The following is a 20,164-nucleotide window of genomic DNA, read 5'->3' as shown; positions in this document are numbered from 1 at the left end:
ATGATATTGGGCATTGCGTCTCAAAAGCACCATATTGCCACGCTGTGTTGGTGGCAGAAGACGAGAGCGAAGAAGTGAATGGCAGCTGTGGCTGAGTAAAGAGTCCTCCACTTCGAGTTTCTGCCTATCGTTTACTCTCGCGACAGACTGGTGGAGCTGCTGGGTACTGTACTGCAACGTCTTATGCCTGCTGGTCCTGAACCAGAAGCAACCACCGCCAGTGCACCAGGGTCTGCTGACATCTATCGAAGCAGCCGCCGCCTTCAAGGACTACCACCACAGTACGGCTCCTTGGCAAGTTCCGTGAGGACAATGTTTGCCACATCCGCAACCCAAACCGAGCATCACCCACTCGCTAGCGTACCCTGTGTCATCAACACGCCTCGCACACCCAATCCATTCCATGGTGATGCCAGTGAAGATGTCGACCGGGTCGCTGACCATTTCGACCGGGTCGCTGCCATCAATGACTGGGACAATCGCCGTAAGTTGAAGAACGTGTATATCTCCCTCTTAGACGCGGCAAGAGTGTGGTATGAGAACCACGAAGCTTCATTCACAAGTTGGCAGGAATTCCATCGGCAGCTTCGCGAGGCGTTCAGTAACTCCGAACGGAAAGAAAGAGCGGAGCAGGCACTTTCTTCGCGATTTTAAATGCCGAATGAGAGCGTCGCCATGTTTGTCGAAGAAATGTCGCGATTGTTTCGACGGGCTGATCCCCACATGCCAGAAGACAAGAAAGCGCGCCTGCTAATGCGAGGCGTGAAGGAGCAACTTTTCGCGGGCCTTGTGCGCAACCCTCCTACGACTGTGTCCGAGTTCATACGTGAGGCCACAATTATGGAATGCATGCTTCGGCAGCGGGTGTCGCAGTAAGAGCGTCAGATGGCCATGTCCGCTGCGTGCTCGCTTGTACCAGGAGGTGATAACAGGGAGGTCCTCACAGAACTCATACGGCAAGTTGTACGCGAAGAACTTCGCAAATTTCATGCAGCGCCCCCTCCCAGTAGCGCTGCTCTTACGGACGTCGTTCGTAACGAAATCAGGCAGTTCGTTCACTTCTCACCACCATCGCAAGTCGAACCTCCCACGCTTTCCTGCGCGGATGCCCTACGCGCTTCTACGCCTTCGACGGCACATTTTGCACATCAACCTATTGGGACCCCCAGACGCTTTCCAAGTCCAGCTCATCGCCTGCCTTCTCAGCCAGATTTTCTTCCTGGCCCGCGGAAGTCCACCGTCTGGCGTGCACCCGACAATCGTCCTTTGTGCTACCATTGTGGCGAAGTTGGACACGTGTACCGCGACTGTTACTACCGACGAATAGGCCTACGCGGATTCCACCCAGATGCGCGTTGTCCACGCTATGATGAGCGCCCACAAAAAATTGCGGATTACTTGGAAGGTAGTCATCACGCCCCTGTCTCGCCGCGACGACAGTCACGGTCACCATCACCCCGTCCGTCCACATCAACGCACCACGCCCGACCCGCCTTTGGGTCCCCTGGCGTCAGTGGCGCAAGCCCACGCTGGGGAAACTGAAAACGGCGACCTCCGGAGGTGAGATCGCTGTCACGCGAACCGACAAATACCCTCCGCCGCTGCCTAACGACGTGCCGTTAAAGCCAGGTTGTGAAACCGCCAACAGAACGTCCGCTGCCATTACTGTTTCCGTCGACTGTTATCCGGTGACTGCACTTGTCAACACGGGAGCTGATTACTCGGTGATGAGTGCTTCATTGGCCACCCGTCTACCCAAGGTGCTGACAACGTGGGACGGCCCTCAACTAATCACCGCTGGAGGACAGCTCGTATCCGCTATAGAAAGGTGCACCGCCAGGCTTGAGATTTGTGCGTCGGCTTTTGTAGCATCATTCCTTGTACTGCCCAATTGTTCTCGGCCGGTCATTTTGGCCATGGATTTTCTGCAAGAGTATGGAGCGATAATTAATCTGCGTGATTTGTTCGTCTGTTTCGCTAACTGTGTTTCTTCAGATTCCGACATCGAGAACGAACATCGTGGCGTGGCCATACGCGTAGTCGATGATTGCGTCACGTTGCCACCTCGCAGTAGTATCTTCGTGCTTGTTTTGTGTCCACCGGAGCAGTCAATTATGGGCATCGCCGAAAGTAACCTGACGTTATTGCTTGATCGGGAAGTGGCCACTGCTCGAGGTCTCGTTCAACTGCGAAATGGCCAGACTACGGTTTTAGTTACGAACTTCGGTGGCGAACACAGGCATTTTGCGAAACGCACAACCATAACTTACTTGAAGGCAATAGATTATTTGGACGCCTTTCCTTTGATTACGACGATCTCGACTGAGAACAGCTGCGATACTGACGTGACTAGTCGCCTCAACGTCAATTGCCACTTGGAAGAACCTAAGAAGGCAAGGCTCCTCCATGTCCTCTCATCCTTTAGTGACTGTTTTGAAACTGCTTCGAAAGTCCGGCAGACTCCTCTAATGAAGCACAGAATTATCACTGAGCCCAACGTGCAACCCGTGCACCGTCATGCTTACCGCGTGTCGCAGAAGGAGCAAGATGCTATCCGTCATCAAGTGAAACAAATGCTCGGCGACGACCTAATTCAACCATCGACTAGTCCTTGGGCGTCACCAGTTGTTCTGGTTAAAACGGAAGATGGTTCATTACGATTCTACGTCGACTACCGCAAACTGAACAAGATAACGAAAAAAAGACGTATATCCTCTTCCTCGTATCAATAACTCCTTGGATTGCCTGCGACACGCCCGTTACTTCTCTTCCGTGATCTCCGTAGCGGATATTGGCAGATTGAAGTAGATGAGCGGGACCGAGAAAAAACAGTGTTTATTACACCAGACGGTCTCTATGAATTTAAAGTTCTCCCTTTTGGCCTGTGCTCCGCTCCAGCCACGTTCCAACGAATGATGGACACAGTTTGATGTGGCTCGAACTGGTACTCTTGTTTAGTGTATTTAGACGACGTAGTCGTTTTTTCTACGACTTTTGAACAGAACATTGAGCGGCTTGAGGCGGTTCTTCTGGCTATTCGCACTGCTGGTCTCTCTCTGAAACCGGAAAAGTGTTATTTTGGATATGAGGAACTGAAATTCCTTGGCCACATTGTCAGCAGCAGTGGTGTTCGCCCCGATCCTGACAAGGCTATGGCAGTTGCTTTGTTCCCGATACCGAAAACAAAGCATGATGTACGCTGCTTTCTGGGACTTTGTGCTTATTACCGCCGCTTCGTGCCAAACTTTTCAAAAATCGCCCACCCTCTGCCACAACTCGTCAAGGATGACGTCGCCTTCGTCTGGGGCCCCAAACAATCCGGCGCTTTCCGCGATCTTCAACAACGCCTACAAACGCCACCGATCATCGGTCACTTCGACACCGAAGCAGACACAGAAGTCCGCACTGACGCGTGCAACCTTGGCCTCGGAGCTATTATCGTGCAGTATCAAGATGGCGTGGAGCGCGTCATCGCCTACGCTAGCCGCAAGTTGTCATCTGCGGAGAACTACTCGACATCTGAAAAAGAATGTTTGGCGGTTGTATGGGCCATAACTCAATTCAGGCCCTGCTTGTACGGACGCCCCTTCCGAATCGTCAGTGACCACCACTCTCTCTGATGGCTAGCGAATCTGAAAGATCCTTCGGGCCGTCTTGCAAGATGGAGCCTTCGGTTACAAGAATTCGATATAACGATGGTTTACAAGTCTGGTCAGAAACACACCGACGCTAACTGTCTTTCCCGCGCACCCGTCGAGGTCACTGAAGAAGACAATGATGAAGAATTCAGCTACCTTGCTATTCTCGCATCATTAAACGTGGCTGAGCAGCAACGCGAAGACATAGAATTACAACCACTGATCAAATACCTTGAGGAACGTCGCCAACAACCCTCACGTCAGTTCGTGCGTGATTTGTCATCTTTCTGTCTACGCCAAGGCATCCTCTACAAGCGCAACTTTCATTCAACAAAAACTGTTTACCTCCTCGTCGTTCCTGCTGCTCTGCGCGATGATATTTTGCGTGCTTGTCAGGACAAGCCATCGTCAGGGCATCTTGGCTACGCGCGTACTCTGGCGTGGATCAAAGACAAATACTACTGGCGGAAACTTACGAAAACCATCCGGCAGTACGTCAAGACATGCACAGCCTGTCAGCGCCGCAAAACTCCAACGACTAAACCAGCCGGTCTGCTTCAGCCTTTGCGACCCCCTCACGCACCTTTTGAAAAGGTCGGGATAGATTTACTCGGCCCGTTTTCGAAGTCTACGGCTGGTAACCGCTGGATTGTGGTTGCCACCGACTACTTGACCAGATACTGCGAAACACAAGCCGCCCGGCAAGCAAATGCTTTAGAGGTGGCTTACGTTTTCATCAAGAACGTCGTTCTCCGCCACGGTGCTCCCGCTGTCGTCATCACAGATTGTGGTACTGCTTTTACGGCACAGTTGCTCCGACAGATCCTGTTGCTGAGCGGCACGACGCATCGAATAGCAACTGCGTACCACCCGCAGACTAACGGGTTAACCGAACGCCTTGACAAAACGATTGCAGATATGCTTTCGATGTATGTCGCCAAGGATCAGAAGAATTGGGATGAAATCCTCCCGTATATAACATTTGCCTATAATACGGCTTTGCAGGAAACAAACGGCTTTGCTCCTTTTCGTCTGGTTTACGGCCGTGACGTCACCACAATGCTTGACACCATGCTGCAACCAACTCTGCCGGACACGATTACCCCGGACGCAGATGTATTTGTTCAGCGTGCCGAAGACGCCCGGCAGCTGGCGCGCTTTCGCATTTTATCGCGGCAAAATCAAGATGCTCGCCGATACAACACCCACCACAGAGCAGTAATATACGAGCCCGGTGACCTAGTCTGCGTTTGGACTCCTATACGTCAACGGGGACGCTCAGAAAAATTGTTGTGTCGGTACTTCGGACCCTACCGAGTCCTTCATCACCTCGGCGAAGTGAACTACGAAGTTGTCCCAGCAGACACGTCACACCGTTCTCGCAGACCACGCTCCTCAGATGTGGTTCACGTATCCAGGATGAAGCCGTACTATTCGCGTTGACTGCAAGTCAAGAACTTTGTGATGTGGCCATAGCCTTCAAGCCAATTTTGCATTACTTTCTTGCTTCTTTATTTTTCATCTCGTCCTTTTATTTTCAAATGACACAGACATTTCTGACTACCTTTCGTATTTTTTCGGAGCCGTGGTATTCATGCGATGCTTCTTCTTTTTTTTTTCTTTGGGGAGAGGGTAATGCCACGCTGTGTTGGTGGAAGAAGACGAGAGCGAACAAGTGAATGGCAGCTGTGGCTGAGTAAACAGTCCTCCACTTCGAGTTTCTGCCCATTGTTTCCTCTCGCGACAATATTGCCTCGTTACATTTCCCAAGTTTTTGTTATCGTCCCAAAACACCACACGATTCTCAGCGCAAACTGCGCCTGCAGTTTTCGAGAAGGTTCCGGACTGTAGTAGATCATTTCGATAAGATCACGCCCACTGTGCGAACGGTAAAGATTGTTCTGGAACCTACGCCAAAGCCAGCGATAACGCTACAACATTCGACAGCAAGAGTATAAATGCCGACGCGCTTTGCCGCTTGTCAGTTGTTAATCGAAGGCCGACGCTCCATTCGCCGCTATCAGTCCGAGACTGCTATCTGTGCAAGACTACTGCTGTAATTGGACTTTTCGTTTACCGGGCACAGGTTCGCCCAAATAAACAGTTAAATCTCAACACGAAGTCTCCTGTCTTCGGCCATGTCACGACCCCGTGACATCTGGTGGAGGTGCTGCTTCGTTCATGTACCGGACGCCCCCGTCGAGCCGTGAACCCAGCCCACGTCGCGGAGAAGACACCGACGCCAACCAAGAGCAGCGAACAAGCCGCCGACAGCAAGGTCTCCCACCGGAGTTCGGGCTTCTACAAGACAAGGCGCGGAAGGCCAAGGCCATGACCTCTACTGCAACGACAATGACAACCGGAGCGTCCCAGCCCGCGATCGTCATTCATCAACCCAGGGAACCACCAACGTTTCATGGGTATTCGTTTGAAGACCCGGAAACCTGGCTAGAAACATACGACCGTGTGGCCGCCCTCAACCACTGGGACAACGAAAAAAAGCTCCGTCGTGTGTACTTCTACCTGGAAGACACCGCAAGGACCTGGCTAGAGAATCGTGAGTCCACGCTCCGAACGTGGGATGTCTTCTGCTGCGCATTTCTGCAAACTTTCGCGAGCGTCGCTCGCAAAGAAAGGGCCGCTGCTCTACTATAGACCCGGGTTCAGCTACCAAATGAGAAGGTTGGAATTTTCACAGAGGAGATGACCCGCCTATTTCGTCACGCTTACCCAGACATGCCTGAGGAGAAGAAAGTTCGTTTCCTCATGCGAGAAGTCAAACAGGAGCTCTTCACGGGACTAATGAGGAATTCACCGAACACCGTCCAAGAATTTGTATCCGAGGCGACCACCATCGAAAAAACCCTTGACATGCGCACCAGACAGTATAATCGTCGCCTGACTCGAAAATGCGCTGCTGCTCAAACCAGTGACTCCGAAAACCTGCGTGAAACGATCCGAGCGATTGTGCGGGAAGAGCTGCGCAAACTGTTGCCTTCGGCGCACCCTCAAGTGGATTCGATCGCCGACATTGTGCGAGAAGAAGTTCGGCAATCACTTTGAATTCCCCAAACACCGCCGGCCGAGCCAGAAACTATGAGCTACGCCGCTGCAGTGCGCCAAAACGCTCCTCCCCGTCCACGCCAAAACGCCGCCCCGCCGCAGTTCCGTCGCCAGACACCACCGCCGCTACCACCTCCACCGACGACCTACCGTTCACCAGCAGGCCAGCGCAGTGCGCCGAGGAAAACCGACGTTTGGCTCACCCCTGACCACCGCCCACTGTGCTATCACTGCGGCGAGGCCGGGCACACTTACCGCCGTTGCCAGTACCGACAGATGGGACTGCGTGGCTTCGCCGTCGTTGCACCACGTCCGCAGCCAGGGGAACGGCCACGTGACATCGCCGACTACCTGACAGGAACTCAATGGACACCCCGAAGTCCTTCCCGTTCGCTGTCGCCCAGCCGCCGAGTGTCACCGCACCCGCGGCAGTACTCCGGCCCAACGCGGGGCCGGTCTCCTAGCCCGTATCCGGGAAACTAAGGGCAGCAACCGGTTGAGGTGCGGTTGCTGTGCGACGAACTACCGAAGATCCTCCTCCGACGACGACGACGCGACGGAGCTTTCCGAACACAATGCCAACCAGGCAAAGCCCTGACGGCGAAAGCTCACTTACCGGAGGTGGCCTGACGACGCAACATGGAAGCAGCGGAACAAGCCGACGCAGCCGTGACCCGACGCCACGCCCTAACTGTAATGCGAGACGGCAAACTAGCGACATCGACGTTCTTATCGACGGCCACAGTGTGACCGCTCTCGTCGATACTGGAGCCGACTATTCCGTCATCAGTGGGTCGTTCGCCGCGAAGTTAAGGAAAGTTAGAACAGCTTGGAAAGGCCCTGAAATCCGCACAGCCGGAGGTCATCTCGTAACGCCTGCAGGAATCTGCACAGCGAGAGTCACCATTAATGGCCGTATTTATCCTACAGACTTCGTAGTCCTACAGCGTTGCTCGAGAGATGTCATTCTTGGCATGGACTTCTTAAGCCTCCATGGTGCTGTCATCAACCTAAAAACAAAGTCTATAACGTTATCCACAGAAGAAGCACTACCACCGCGCACGCCGTCAGGACACCATGCCTTGAATGTGCTAGAAGAACAAGTCACCATTCCGCCTCGCTCAAGCGTCAATATTTCAGTCGGCGCTCCTAAATCACCTGACTTGGAAGGCGTCGTTGAAGGCAGTCAGCATCTGTTGGTCACCCGAAATATTTGCGTCGCAAGAGGAACTGCAGAGCTGCGGGGAGGCAAAGCAACGGTTATGCTCATGAATTTCAGCAATGAGTACAAACATGTGAACAAAGGAACAATGGTCGCATACATCGAAGAAATTGTCGAAGCCACCAGTGCTTTCGCCCTCGCCGATTCTGCGGAACCTGCTAAGAGGAACCAAGCCCCTCCCATAGCTTTCGACGCCAATACCAGACTTCCGAACGATAAGCTAGAACAGCTCAAGGCCCTGCTCCTGCAATACGAAGATTGGTTTTCGTTGTCATCGAAAATTTGGCAGACCCCAATCACGAAACATCGCATCATAACCGATGAAAATGCCAGACCACTCCTTCAGAGTCCGTACAGGGTTTCGACGCGAGAACGTGAGGCCATGAAGACACAAGTTAATGAAATGCTGCGGGATGACATTATCCAGCCGTCCAAGAGTCCATGGGCATCCCCTGTGGTATTAGTGAAGAAAAAGAATGGCACCCTACGTTTCTGCGTCGATTATCGCCACATGAACAAATTCACAAGAAAAGACGTGTATCCTCTCCCACGAATAGAGAACGCACTTGATCGCCTTCATAACGCCAAGTATTTTCGTCAATGGACCTCAAGACTGGCTATTGGCAAATTGAAGTCGACGAAAGAGACCGAGAGAAGACGGCGTTTATAACACCGGACGGCCTCTTCGAGTTTAAGGTGATGCCCTTCAGCCTTTGCTCAGCGCCTGCAACTTTCCAACGCCTTATGGATACCGTACTGGCAGGATTGAAGTGGCAGACTTGCCTTGTGTACTTGGATGACGTCGTCGTGTTTTCCTCGAGTTTCGACGAGCATCTTTGGCGCCTTTAAGCTGTACTTCAAGCCATCAAGACGTACGGACTCACACTGAAGCCAGAAAAGTGCAGATTTGCGTATGAGGAGCTCTTGTTTTTGGGACACGTTATCAGCAAGTCTGGATTTCGTCCCGATCTACGGAAAACAGCCGCCACCGCGACTTCCCGCCGCCCACTGACAAGAAGGCCGTGTGCCCATTTCTGGGCCTGGGCGGTTCGTGAAAAACTTTGCCCGCATCGCCGATCCTCTCACTAACCTTAGCAAGGCTGACGTGGAGTTCAAGTGGAAAACGCCACAAAAAACGCTTTCCAGGAGCTTAAACATTGCCTCCAGACGCCTCCGTTACTTGCCCATTTCGACGAATTCGCCGAGACAGAAATACATACTGATGCAAGCAGCGTAGGTCTTGGCGCCGTTCTTGTGCAGAGGGCTGACAGACTTGAAAGGGTTATTAGTTACGCCAGCGGATCGCTATCCAAAGCAGAAGCAAATTATTCCACAACAGAAAAGGAGTGCCTCGCCATCATCTGGGCTACGTCGAAATATCGCCCCTACCTCTACGGCAGGCCCTTCAAAGTTGTGAGCGACCACCACGCCTTGTGTTGGCTAGCCACCTTGAAGGACCCTTCAGGTCGCCTCGCACGATGGAGCCTGAGACTTCAAGAGTATGACATTACTGTCATTTACAAGTCCGGCAAAAAACACTCCGACGCCGACTGTCTCTCTCGTGCGCCTGTCGACCAACCGCTACCCGACGACCCGGATGTCGAGTACTTCTTGGCAACGATAACTACCGACGACTTCGCTGAACGACAGCGGGCTGACCCGGAACTGAAGGCCCTAATAGAATACCTGGAAGGCAGGACCGCCGAAGTCCCGAAGGTATTCAAGCGCGCACTTGCATCGCTCTTTCTACGAAACGTTCTTCTAGAAAAGAAAAACTTTTCACCGCTTCGAGCTAAGTACCTCCTTGTGGTGCCTTCAGCTCTGCGACCAGAACTCCTGCAGGCCCTGCACGATGATCCAACGGCAGGGCACCTCGGTGTTTCTCGCACGCTCGCGAGGATACAAGAAAGGTACTACTGGCCACGTCTTACCACCGACGTCACTCGTTATGTGAGGACATGCCGGGACTGTTACCGACGCAAGACACCGCCGACAAGGCCAGCGGGACTTCCGCAGCCAATTGATCCACCTTGCCGCCCTTTCCAGCAGATTGGTATGGACCTACTGGGGCCGTTCCCGACGTCGGCTTTCGGAAACAAGTGGTACCGACTACCTCACCCGCTACGCCGAGACAAAAGCCCTGCCAAAAGGCAGTGCATCCGAGGTAGCAGTGCATCCGAGGTAGAAAATATCGTTCTACGTCACGGCGCCCCGGAGATCCTGGATATTTCACTTCAGTACGCCTCATATTGCAATAACTTATGAATGCTGATTTAAACATCGCTGAAGACAAAGTTGTGAACAGCTCTGCAGAGCTTGATCAATCATCCTTGCTTACTTCCATTTCTAAGGCTCCAGTCTTCATGAGTTGGGGACATGGTTTAAATAGGTTTTCCAGGTTATTGCACATATTGTAAGGTCTGTATTTGTGAGTGGACCCCTTTGGATGATAATTTATTCAGTTTATTTTGTATAAATTACTACAGACGCAAAGGTGTTGAATGTTCAATGCCCAGTTAGCGCTTGTGTAATGATCTGTAATAACACCGTCAATGAAGAGAAACAGTATTCCTGGGTAATGCGAAGCAGTTACTGAGTATCAAACACAGTATTTTTCTTGTTTTTTTTGCTTGGAAAAACGAACCACGAGGTAAATCAAGTCTTTGTGCAGATTAAGTACTTTGGGAAGCAGCACCGGCTAACTAGATACAGTGCCTACATTATGTTCATAAGTAATTTTCCACGGTTGATGCTATGGTCGGTACTCGCGGTAATGCACGCGCTTCACTTATATTGCGAAGAAAAACCGGTGAGTGCCTGGTGACGCGGATATCAATGGTACCGGTAATCAGAGTTTTTGCAACACATACTATTACTTTCCAATTATTATTTGTAATTATTTCTTCAAGCCCTCAGTATATTGGTAAAATTAGACGGAGGCACAGGCAACATACGGGGAAGTTTACCTGATATTTAAAATTTCGAAGAAGTATTGAGCACATTAGTGGCTCTGTGGTAGACGGCGTTACTACCGCGCAGAATTTCTGGGTTCGACAGTTTCGAGTAAATGTTCTGCGTGGTGCACACATTGGAAAACCAAACAGACTACATGGTCTGTGCTAATAAGTCTCTATTACGTTATAAGCTTATCAGGTGATGTTAGCCGACCGATTCCCCCAGCTTGCCGGGCTGTTCATGTTCAAGCTCCCTTTGACAACGAACTCGTGACCGCGAGTATAGCCACCACAATTAGCGTATCATCGGACATAACCGCGCAGCTGCGGCATTCGATTGCGCAACTCCACGTCCCGGCCACTGCCTTGACAATGTATAGCGCAGTGCTGTTTTCAGTGATGGTGCTCGAATTCATTGTTGATTGATTGATCGATTTGTGGGGTTTAACGTCCCAAAACCACCACATGATTATGAGAGACGCCGTAGTGGAGGGCTCCGGAAATTTTGACCACCTGGGGCTCTTTAACGTGCACCCAAATCTGAGCACACGGGCCTACAACATTTCCGCCTCCATCGGAAATCCAGCCACCGCAGCTGGGATACGAACCCGCGACCTGCGGGTCAGCAGCCGAGTACCTTAGCCACTAGGCCACCGCGGTGGGGCACGAATTCATTGTCGTAAGCCTGACTCCGCCCACTGCATCGCAAAGGCATATCCGATGTTCCGCTAGTCAACTTGGTCCTGTGCTTGCTGCTGCCACTTTACACCCGCAAACTTCCTAATCTGATCGCCCCCCCCCCTTCGATTTTCGTCATCCCTTCACCCGCTTGCCGTCTTTTGAAATTCAGCCTGTGACGCTCCATGACCACAGGTTATCTTTCTTTCTTCCTACATGCCATACCATGACCGTTGCTTCTTGATCTAGCCTATACTATTGTGACGAAAGCAGTTTATTCTTGGTATCTTACATTGACTTCTATCTGCCAATACCCACTTCATATGTCCATCGATGAGAAATAACGTGCACAGTGTAGTCGATCGAGTGAATTGTCCATACGCGGAAGTGGGTAGATATCGTTTTTTTGACTCAGGTTGCGGTAATTCACGCAGAAACGTAAAAAGCCGCCATTTTCTTCACAGATGCAACTGGTGAAGCCCAAGGGCTTTAACACCTGTTTGTTCCCTGATACCCTCTGACATTTTCTGTACTTTAGGACTACAACTGTCATTTTTCCTTTGAGTTGCTCATTGCGTCACCCCCAAATTAAGTGGAACCCTTTTCGTAATAATCCAGGCTTCTGTTCCTTAGGTGCGTACAGGTCAAAGACAGCTGTTATGTATCTTTCTTTTGGAGAATAGTACGAATCCACCATTCATGATTATAAATGCTCGCCGAATGTGCTCCACTCCGCTCTTGTTTCTCTAGATACTTTGATCTCATGGTTCATTTCTGCGGCTACTACCTGCCTTCAGCACACGTACTCTAGTAGAACTTCAAGTGCAATGCTACCTATTTCGAAGCGCTGTTCTCTTCTGCAGTTGTACATTACTTTCGTTTTTTGCATAGTCATTTTAGGACCTACCTTTCCCCTCTCTTTGCCGAATTAAGTAATTATGAATTGCACTTTATGCCTTGAGTTACTCAACAATGCAATGTCATCAGTAAAACACACATTAATAAAATACTCTTCATTAACTCCTTTCACTAACCTTATCCATTCTAGGCCTCTAAAAACCTCTTGTAAGCACGCGCTAAATAGCATTTGAGAAATCGTATCGCCTTGTCATACACTATTCTTTATTGGTGTTCAATCGCTTTTTTATGTAGCACTTTGGTGGTAGCTGATCCGCTCTAGATATCTTACAGATTGGTTCGTTGATGCCCTGATTCAGCATTGTCTGCATGACAGCTGATATTGCTACTGAATGAAATGTCCTCTCGTGATTGATGATATTTATGTATAGTGGTTGAATGTAATCTGTGCATCTTTTTATCACCTGATTGATAGCATCATTTAGGTCGATAATTGAGTAGCTGGAACGGAATCTTACTTGACCCTTTGGCCGATCGAATTCTAATGTTTTCCTAGTTTTGTTTGCGAATAGGACCTCTTACATTTATCATGCATAGAGAAGAGCATATGTGGTTCCCGATTGAAAAATTGTGATCCGTCATCAGACAAATTATCTTGGGGTGGTGCAAAACGTGGGTAAATGTTTTGTGAAGATAGAAGTCACAACTATACAATCAAGTTCCTTCTAGCGCAAAAGAAGTTGTTATAAACTAGAAAGTACTCAGTGTCATTAGAAAGACCTAAAGGCCATTTTGCATACTTTGGGATATTATATCAAACAAGACCATTGCTAGAAGGTTCTGTGCTCTTTCGCTCCTTGGCTTCTTCCTTCGCTTTTTCAACAAACACTACACTTGTAATACCTGAATGAAAAATTTTTATTAGGTTCGTTTACCCAAGAACTGTTTTTCAAGCATTGCACCTCAAGACACAAGGTAATTGCGCCTCAAGACAGTGTTTTCTGTCGGCTCGCTTTGAAAGCTCATCTGGCACAATCAACATGTGCGACATATACCATAAGTAATATAAAAAGTAAATCGCAGAATTAGAGCTTGCCTACTGACGCTTCACGTTATAAAGATAATAGGGACAGGTACTATCACACGTTCCGTTGGTGGTGAAATTAGTGCTGACTCAAGCACACCTTTTAAAATCTGCGGAGGGCTTCAGAGAAAGCCTGATCAATTTACTGTGTATGTTTTCATTCACAAATGTTTGCATCATTCAACTTTATGGTGAAACCTTTTCTGCAATGCTCGCTCATACAAAACTATAGACGTATGTTAACGAGAAGCTCTGGCTCTTTGGATATATGCGGGCTAACCCAAAAATTTATCTTACCTTCATCAGGACCGCAAGGGCAATGATTGAGGTACACATTAGTTGTAGTCCAAGGTGAACAAGGCTGACCACGCTTGCTTAGTGCTTTGCATCGTTTACGGGCTCGGCCGTTAGCCAGGCAACATGTCCCTTCCATGCAGATCGTACGCCTGGTGCATCGGTCGTTCTTTCCCTTCAGCTATAGTGAAAATGAAAGAAAAAACACAGCAGCATTTTAAAATATCAATCCCCATGCAAGACAATGTTTGCGACAATGCAATACTTGTGATAAAAATAAATCCTAGGCACACTTGTCATTGTGTATCCATTAAATTCATTCATTGCTTTAGAGTTTTACATTGTCTTAGCTGTATTATCTGAGTACACGCACCATATCACAATTTCTTCTCAGAAGAGTTTAGCAGCAGCCGAATATTTTGCTGACACATTTGACTTTTGCGCACTCGACATAATGACCTATTTGAGAACGAAGTGTGGGGGCTAAATTACTTGATTTTATAAAAGCATTGCTTTTATTGCTCAGACAAGAACAAAGAAGCTTTGTGTCATGAAAACTGGTCATGCAAAGCATGACGGTAAGTCATAGTATATCGGCGTTCCAGAGCTCTTTTTCCCTAGAACACAGTGTATTCTGTGCATTAGGGGCAAAATACTGGCGGCTGGCCGAAGCCGTGATTAAGAACGTAAGAAAAGAGATAAGAAACACACGAAGTGCCCTATATCTGTCGAGAACAGCGCTGTAGAGCGCGAGCCCACCTTGTATGAGTGCACAGACTCTGGCTATCAGTCAGTTGCCATCTTGCTAGCAGGCACATGGCTTCCCAGCTTTGCCCCTCCTCCTTCACTTAGCGGGGCGTGCGAGCATCGAATTCGTGAAAGGGGTAGACACGGCTTCGTGTAAGCGACCTTGGCCTTTGATATGTAACACTGACTGTGTTAGCAAAGCGAGACGGCTAGAAGACAAGAACTGGCCACTACTATTGGTGCTTCTGGGGCACATAAGACTGACGAGACAATGTTTTGGGTCCGAGACTGCTGCTGGGCCTCTGGTTTTTCGAAAAATGAGTGCCATTTGATGGCAGTGCTTGGTCTACGAGACCGGCGCGTGTAGTAGCATTCTCGCCTGCATCCTTGATGTTTGGTGTTTTGTGGCGCAAGGGCCGTTCAATAGGCAAAGAGCACCAGATCATGAGAATTGAGTAATGAACAATGATTATAATAAGTGGTTGTTTAGGGGCAATAAAATTTCTCCTGCTAAGGCGGGCAAAGCATAGAAGTATCAAAATCATGACCTTGACATGGAATGTGGGTAGTGTGAATAGATGGCGAAAGTTCGTGATAACAAAATCATGGTGAATATGGACGGCATTATCACAAGTGCCTCGATTGCTTATGCCCTTGTGTCCGAGGGCCGCGAGGCAAGTGCTTTGATGAGTGTAGCCATCGCAGCAGGGACCTCTTCTCAGAGAGGTCGTTCTGCGAGGATGCCTGGTAATATGACGTAAAAATTATTTAAATCTTTTAAAAACGCGAACAATGATTGACAACTAAAAAGCACTTCCCTACCTATAAATAATGATGGGTGCAAAGAAATTAGATGGCATAAGGAAAATGAAAAGCGTTTTCTTCTACTTAAATCGAGTTCTTTGCACTGTAATGAAACTTGAAGCATGGTGGCAGGTTCACCTCACTTTTCACAGAAGGTTTGATGGCAACCAGACAAAAGATGTGAGTATGTGCTGCGTGTATGTCTTGTACTTATTCTGGTGAGTGTTACTTCGGTGTAGCGTGACTTTGATGTTGGCGGACAATTCACAATACCTGGCTTCATGAGGTGAAGTTTATTTTTATGCCTTTACCATAAATGCTACCAATAATCCTGGAACTTTTGTCTAATGTTGGGTTTGAGGTCAAGTGCAGGGACAGTTATAGATATGTTAATTGTGGCATTATAGTGAGCGTTAACAGCGACATAATTCGCTAACACGTTCCCTTGAATCTCGCAATGTCCTGTCATCTAGCCGACTTAGACAGACTGCAGACTGCTGCTGTGTATAAATCGCGCATAGTAGTGAGTACACAGAGACCAGCATAGTGTTCTTGTGTTTTTAAAGGGTTTCAGAGCTCTTACCATGCTTGGAGAATCACTGTATATCACAGCTTTTGCGAGTTTCAGTTCTCTGATATGTTTCATGGCCGATGATATCGCGTACGCTTCTGCAGTGAAGATACTCGTACTGGGGTGCAGAACACCTACATCTGAAACATATGTGCTATCCGCTGCGTAGGACACAGAGGTGCGTGTCTTTGAGGCATCGGTAAAAAATTCTGAACATGAATACTTATGCTGCAGATCAAGGAAGTGTGTATAAATATCTGCAAAAGGCGCGTTTTCAGTAACTTTGACGAAGGACATACCACAATTTAGGAGCTGCTACTGCCATGGCGGGACATATAAAGCGGGAGCAGCTAAATGGTGTTCACAATGTGGCACACCCATTTCTTCGGCTAAACTTTTTACACGAAGTGCATAGGGCTGTCTCATGACGGGGCGGTTTTTGAATAGAACAGAACTGGACAATCATTGATGGTGGGGTGTACAGGGTGTTCGTTGTTTGCGTTTATTTTAACAACGTACACAAAGGATAGGTAGCAACTCTTGAGATGTACTGACCACTCGTTAGATTCAGTGTACAGGCATTCTACAGGGCTAGTACGAAAAGCACTCGTAGTAAGACAAATTGCAAGGTGGTGAACAGTGTCGAGCATCTTTAGGGCAGTTGGTGTTGCAGACTGCTATATTATCACACCGTAATCCAAGCGAGTATGTGACAGCATTTTGTATAAACTCATGAAACAGTTCTTGTCCCTCCTTCATGAGGTACATGAAGATACTTTTATATTATTCGTTATTTTCAAGCACTTGTTTTAGTTAGGTATCATGTTGTATGAATGTTAACTTGCTGTCTAATTATTAGGCCTAGGAACTTATGCAGACTATTAAAAAACATGGACCATTCAGGTTAACATTCGCATTGAAATTAAGGCCACTCTTTTTGGAGAATAAGACACGAATGCTTTTCTGAGGGTTCAGTTTAAACCCGTTCTTATGTACGCCTTTCGAAAGCTTATTCAAGCCCAACTGAACCTGCTGTTCACACACTGAAAGATTGCATGATTGAAAGCTGACTTGTACGTCAGTGACATATGCGCAATCTAATTTTTTTCGTACTTTTCGTAGGATGGACATACGCAAGGAATTAATTTTGATTATAAAAAGTATACAACTCAATACACCTCCTTGTGGTACTTTTGTCTCTTGCACAAATTTTTGAGATACAGCATGGCCCACTCTAACACGGAATGTCTGATTAGACAGATAAGTTTCACTGCCGTGCAAACTAAATGTGAGACGTCTCTTAGTATGGCAAAGCGCCACGTAGTGTTTTAGGTTTTCTCTACGTCGAGGAACACAGAAAGAAAGAAAAATTGGTTATGGACGAAAGCATCACAGATTTGTGCCTAGATATGAATAAGTTGGTCCGTGGTGGATTTTACTTCTCTAAACCCAAACTGCTTTGGCTCAAGTAGATTGTTTCAAGAAAGTGCACCAGTGTTCTATTTACCATCTTTTCAGAGACGTTGTGCAGACAACTGGTAAGGGCTATAGGTTTGTAATTGGAGACTGAGGACGGGTCCTTGCCCTTTTTTAGAATCGGGACAATAATGGCTTTTTTCAGTCAGTGGAGATCTCACCGGGAAGTGAAACAGCATTATACAGAGAAACAAGGGCATTTTGAGTTTGAGAAGAGGATGTTGCAGTAATTCACACACGACCTGTTCGGAACCTGGAACGGATCTATTAAAGCCGCTTAGCAATGCCAGTCGCTCTGATAAATGAAAGCGTTCATTGTACGCCTCGTGTTTTGTAGATTTCCGCTCTACTTTCCGCTTTTCTATTTTTATTTTGTATCGTTAAAATGCTTCAGAATACTGCGACGAGCTCGACACCTGTTCGAAATAGGCGCCTAGGATTTTCGCCTGGTCTTCCAAGCTGTGGCTTTGTGTATTTACTATAGGGAGTGAATGTGATTTTTTTATGTTAACCTGCTCACCATGTTCCAGACATTGCCCTTATGTGAATACAAATTGATGCCTGATAAAAGTTTCCCCCAACTTTCCTTCCTAGCCTGCCGGCTCACCCTCTTGCCTGGAGACTTTGTTTTCCTAATAGTTTTGAGAATCGCAGCTGTCAAAAACTCGTGAAACAGCCTGCATGCTTTGTTTTGCTGTTTGCGCGCGTTTCGACGCTAGGAATTTCACCATGGCAAACGTTGTTTTCCAGAGGGTCCACTCGTTTGCACGATGAATTTTGTTGCAGCATCACTCAGAAACGCTGTGAAGTAGTTGACAGCAGCATAAAGCCTAAAGTACAAATGTCACCTCAACCTAAACGAGCAATCGTATAAAACTGTTCTCAGACAGCTCGGTTTATGAGCGATGTGGGAACATGTGGTGGAAAATTAGTTGCGATAAATGTGCTGAGAACTACGGAATAGTGGCCACTTCCGTAGGGATCACTGATGACTTTCCACTGGATTAGAGGCACAATGGAGATACTATACTTAGGTCTATGGAGAAATAGGTATTATTAGCGAGCTTTTAATAGGTTGGTTCTTTTCGATTCAGGAGACATGCGCGTGACGAGAGGAGGAACTGTTCAATCAGCCAATGTCTCGCGTCGTAGCGAGAGTAAACCCATAGCTTGCTATGTGCATTCAAGTCTCCAAGGAAAAGGTGAGATCCTCAAAGTTCATCAAATGAAAAATTGGAAATTGTGTTTTTGCAGTTGATATTTTCGATTAATGTAAGTAGTGCAAATTGTGACCAGTTTGTCAAAAAGAGCAGCTCAAACAGCCACTTTCGCAAGGGACGTTTGAAGATGTAAGTGGGTGCATGAAATCCCTTGATTGAGTATAATGGCTACACCTCCGGATGATGTCATGGCATTCACACGGTCCTTTCTAAAAATAGTGTAGTTACGTAGAAAGCTGGTGTGTCTTGGTTGTATGTTTCTTGTACACACCGCACTTTTGGTGATTCTTTGTTTAGAAGTTCCTGAACCCCGTCAAGGTTCCTGAGAAGGCTTATGACGTTCCATTGTATAATTAGAGTGGTCATGGTGAAAGTAAAGCCCAGCCGTGGTGGTCAGTGGCTAAGGTATTCGGCTGCTGACCCGCAGGTCACGGGATCGAATTCCGGCGGTGGCGGCTGCATTTCATATGGAAGCGGAAATGTTGTAGGCCCGTGTGCTCAGATTTGGGTGCACGTTAAAGAACCCCAGGTGGTCAAAATTTCTGGAGCCCTCCACCACGGCGTCTCTCATAATCATATGGTGTTTTCAGGACGTTAAACCCAACATATCAATCATGCTGAACGTAAAGTGTTGTTGTATGTTTAAAAAGTGAGTGGCTGCTTAGGCTGGGGAATTGAATTCAAGCAACAGGGCCGTAACCAGTCCCTTTTATCTTCTGTTTTTTTTTCTGTTTTCTGCCTGCATCCTAACTAACCCTCTTTTCGATGACCTCTTGACATCATACATTGTTTAGTCGGCTGGCGTCGTCATTGCCACAGAAGATGGTCCGGACCGTGTTGCGCAGGCTCTTTACCATGACGAGTCAATGTCTCATACCGTACGTGATGAATTACAGCTCATCGCGCCATAAACACGGTGGTATTCAGGGGCGACGTGAACATTTAAGAAAGACTTCTGTGGTTTCGCTGACCTTCAATAGTGGAGAGTGGAATGGCAACACTCAATTTTACCACAACAGCTGATAGGAAGGAAGCCTAGAGGAAATAGAATATAATACACCCTCACCTTTTTTATCGTATTTATCATCACAGTCGTCTTCACCCGCAAAAAGGAAGTTTAGTCTTGACGTGAACGATCTCACTCACATGAACCCTTGCTGTGGACACTTAGCAGGGCGTGCTTCGTTGGTTTCATAGATAGTTGCATTGAGGCGGCGAGAATTCAAAATGTGTGCTAACAGATTTCTCAGAATAAAAACGCGACGCTGGGATGTGCGATGGTGCTTCTCCTGGAGACCATGAGAGCCAATGATATACCAAATATTTAGGAACAGAAAAAACATAAGGCTAAGAAAGTGGGTGAAATAGCTACGTGAGGAGTGTCCGGGGTGACTTCGAGATGGTTCAAGCACCTGTCCTGTTTGTGGGTAGACTTTCTGAATAGCTCAGATGACTGCAAGCTGTGCGTGAACTGGGGCATGAGGCCAAGGCGTATAGTCAAAGTCGGCGCATGTAGGTGAGTCATGAGCTATGTACTCCGCAGATCTATTTTCCT

General features: G+C 48.0%; 1 protein-coding gene across 1 annotated transcript in view; it reads right to left on the bottom strand.

Annotated features, from left to right (window-relative positions):
- LOC119168047 (uncharacterized) overlaps positions 1-20,164 on the bottom strand; it is a 249,851-nt gene that overhangs the window by 9,127 nt on the left and 220,560 nt on the right. Inside the window, exon 19 of the mRNA XM_075866358.1 lies at positions 13,795-13,972. Within this exon, the coding sequence (XP_075722473.1) occupies positions 13,795-13,972 (178 nt within the window). The remainder of the gene's footprint in view (positions 1-13,794; positions 13,973-20,164) is intronic.

The sequence above is a fragment of the Rhipicephalus microplus genome, chromosome 6 (genome assembly GCF_043290135.1).
Source record: "Rhipicephalus microplus isolate Deutch F79 chromosome 6, USDA_Rmic, whole genome shotgun sequence".
Classification (NCBI taxonomy): domain Eukaryota; kingdom Metazoa; phylum Arthropoda; class Arachnida; order Ixodida; family Ixodidae; genus Rhipicephalus; species Rhipicephalus microplus.
This window is presented reverse-complemented; position numbering and strand designations above follow the sequence as displayed.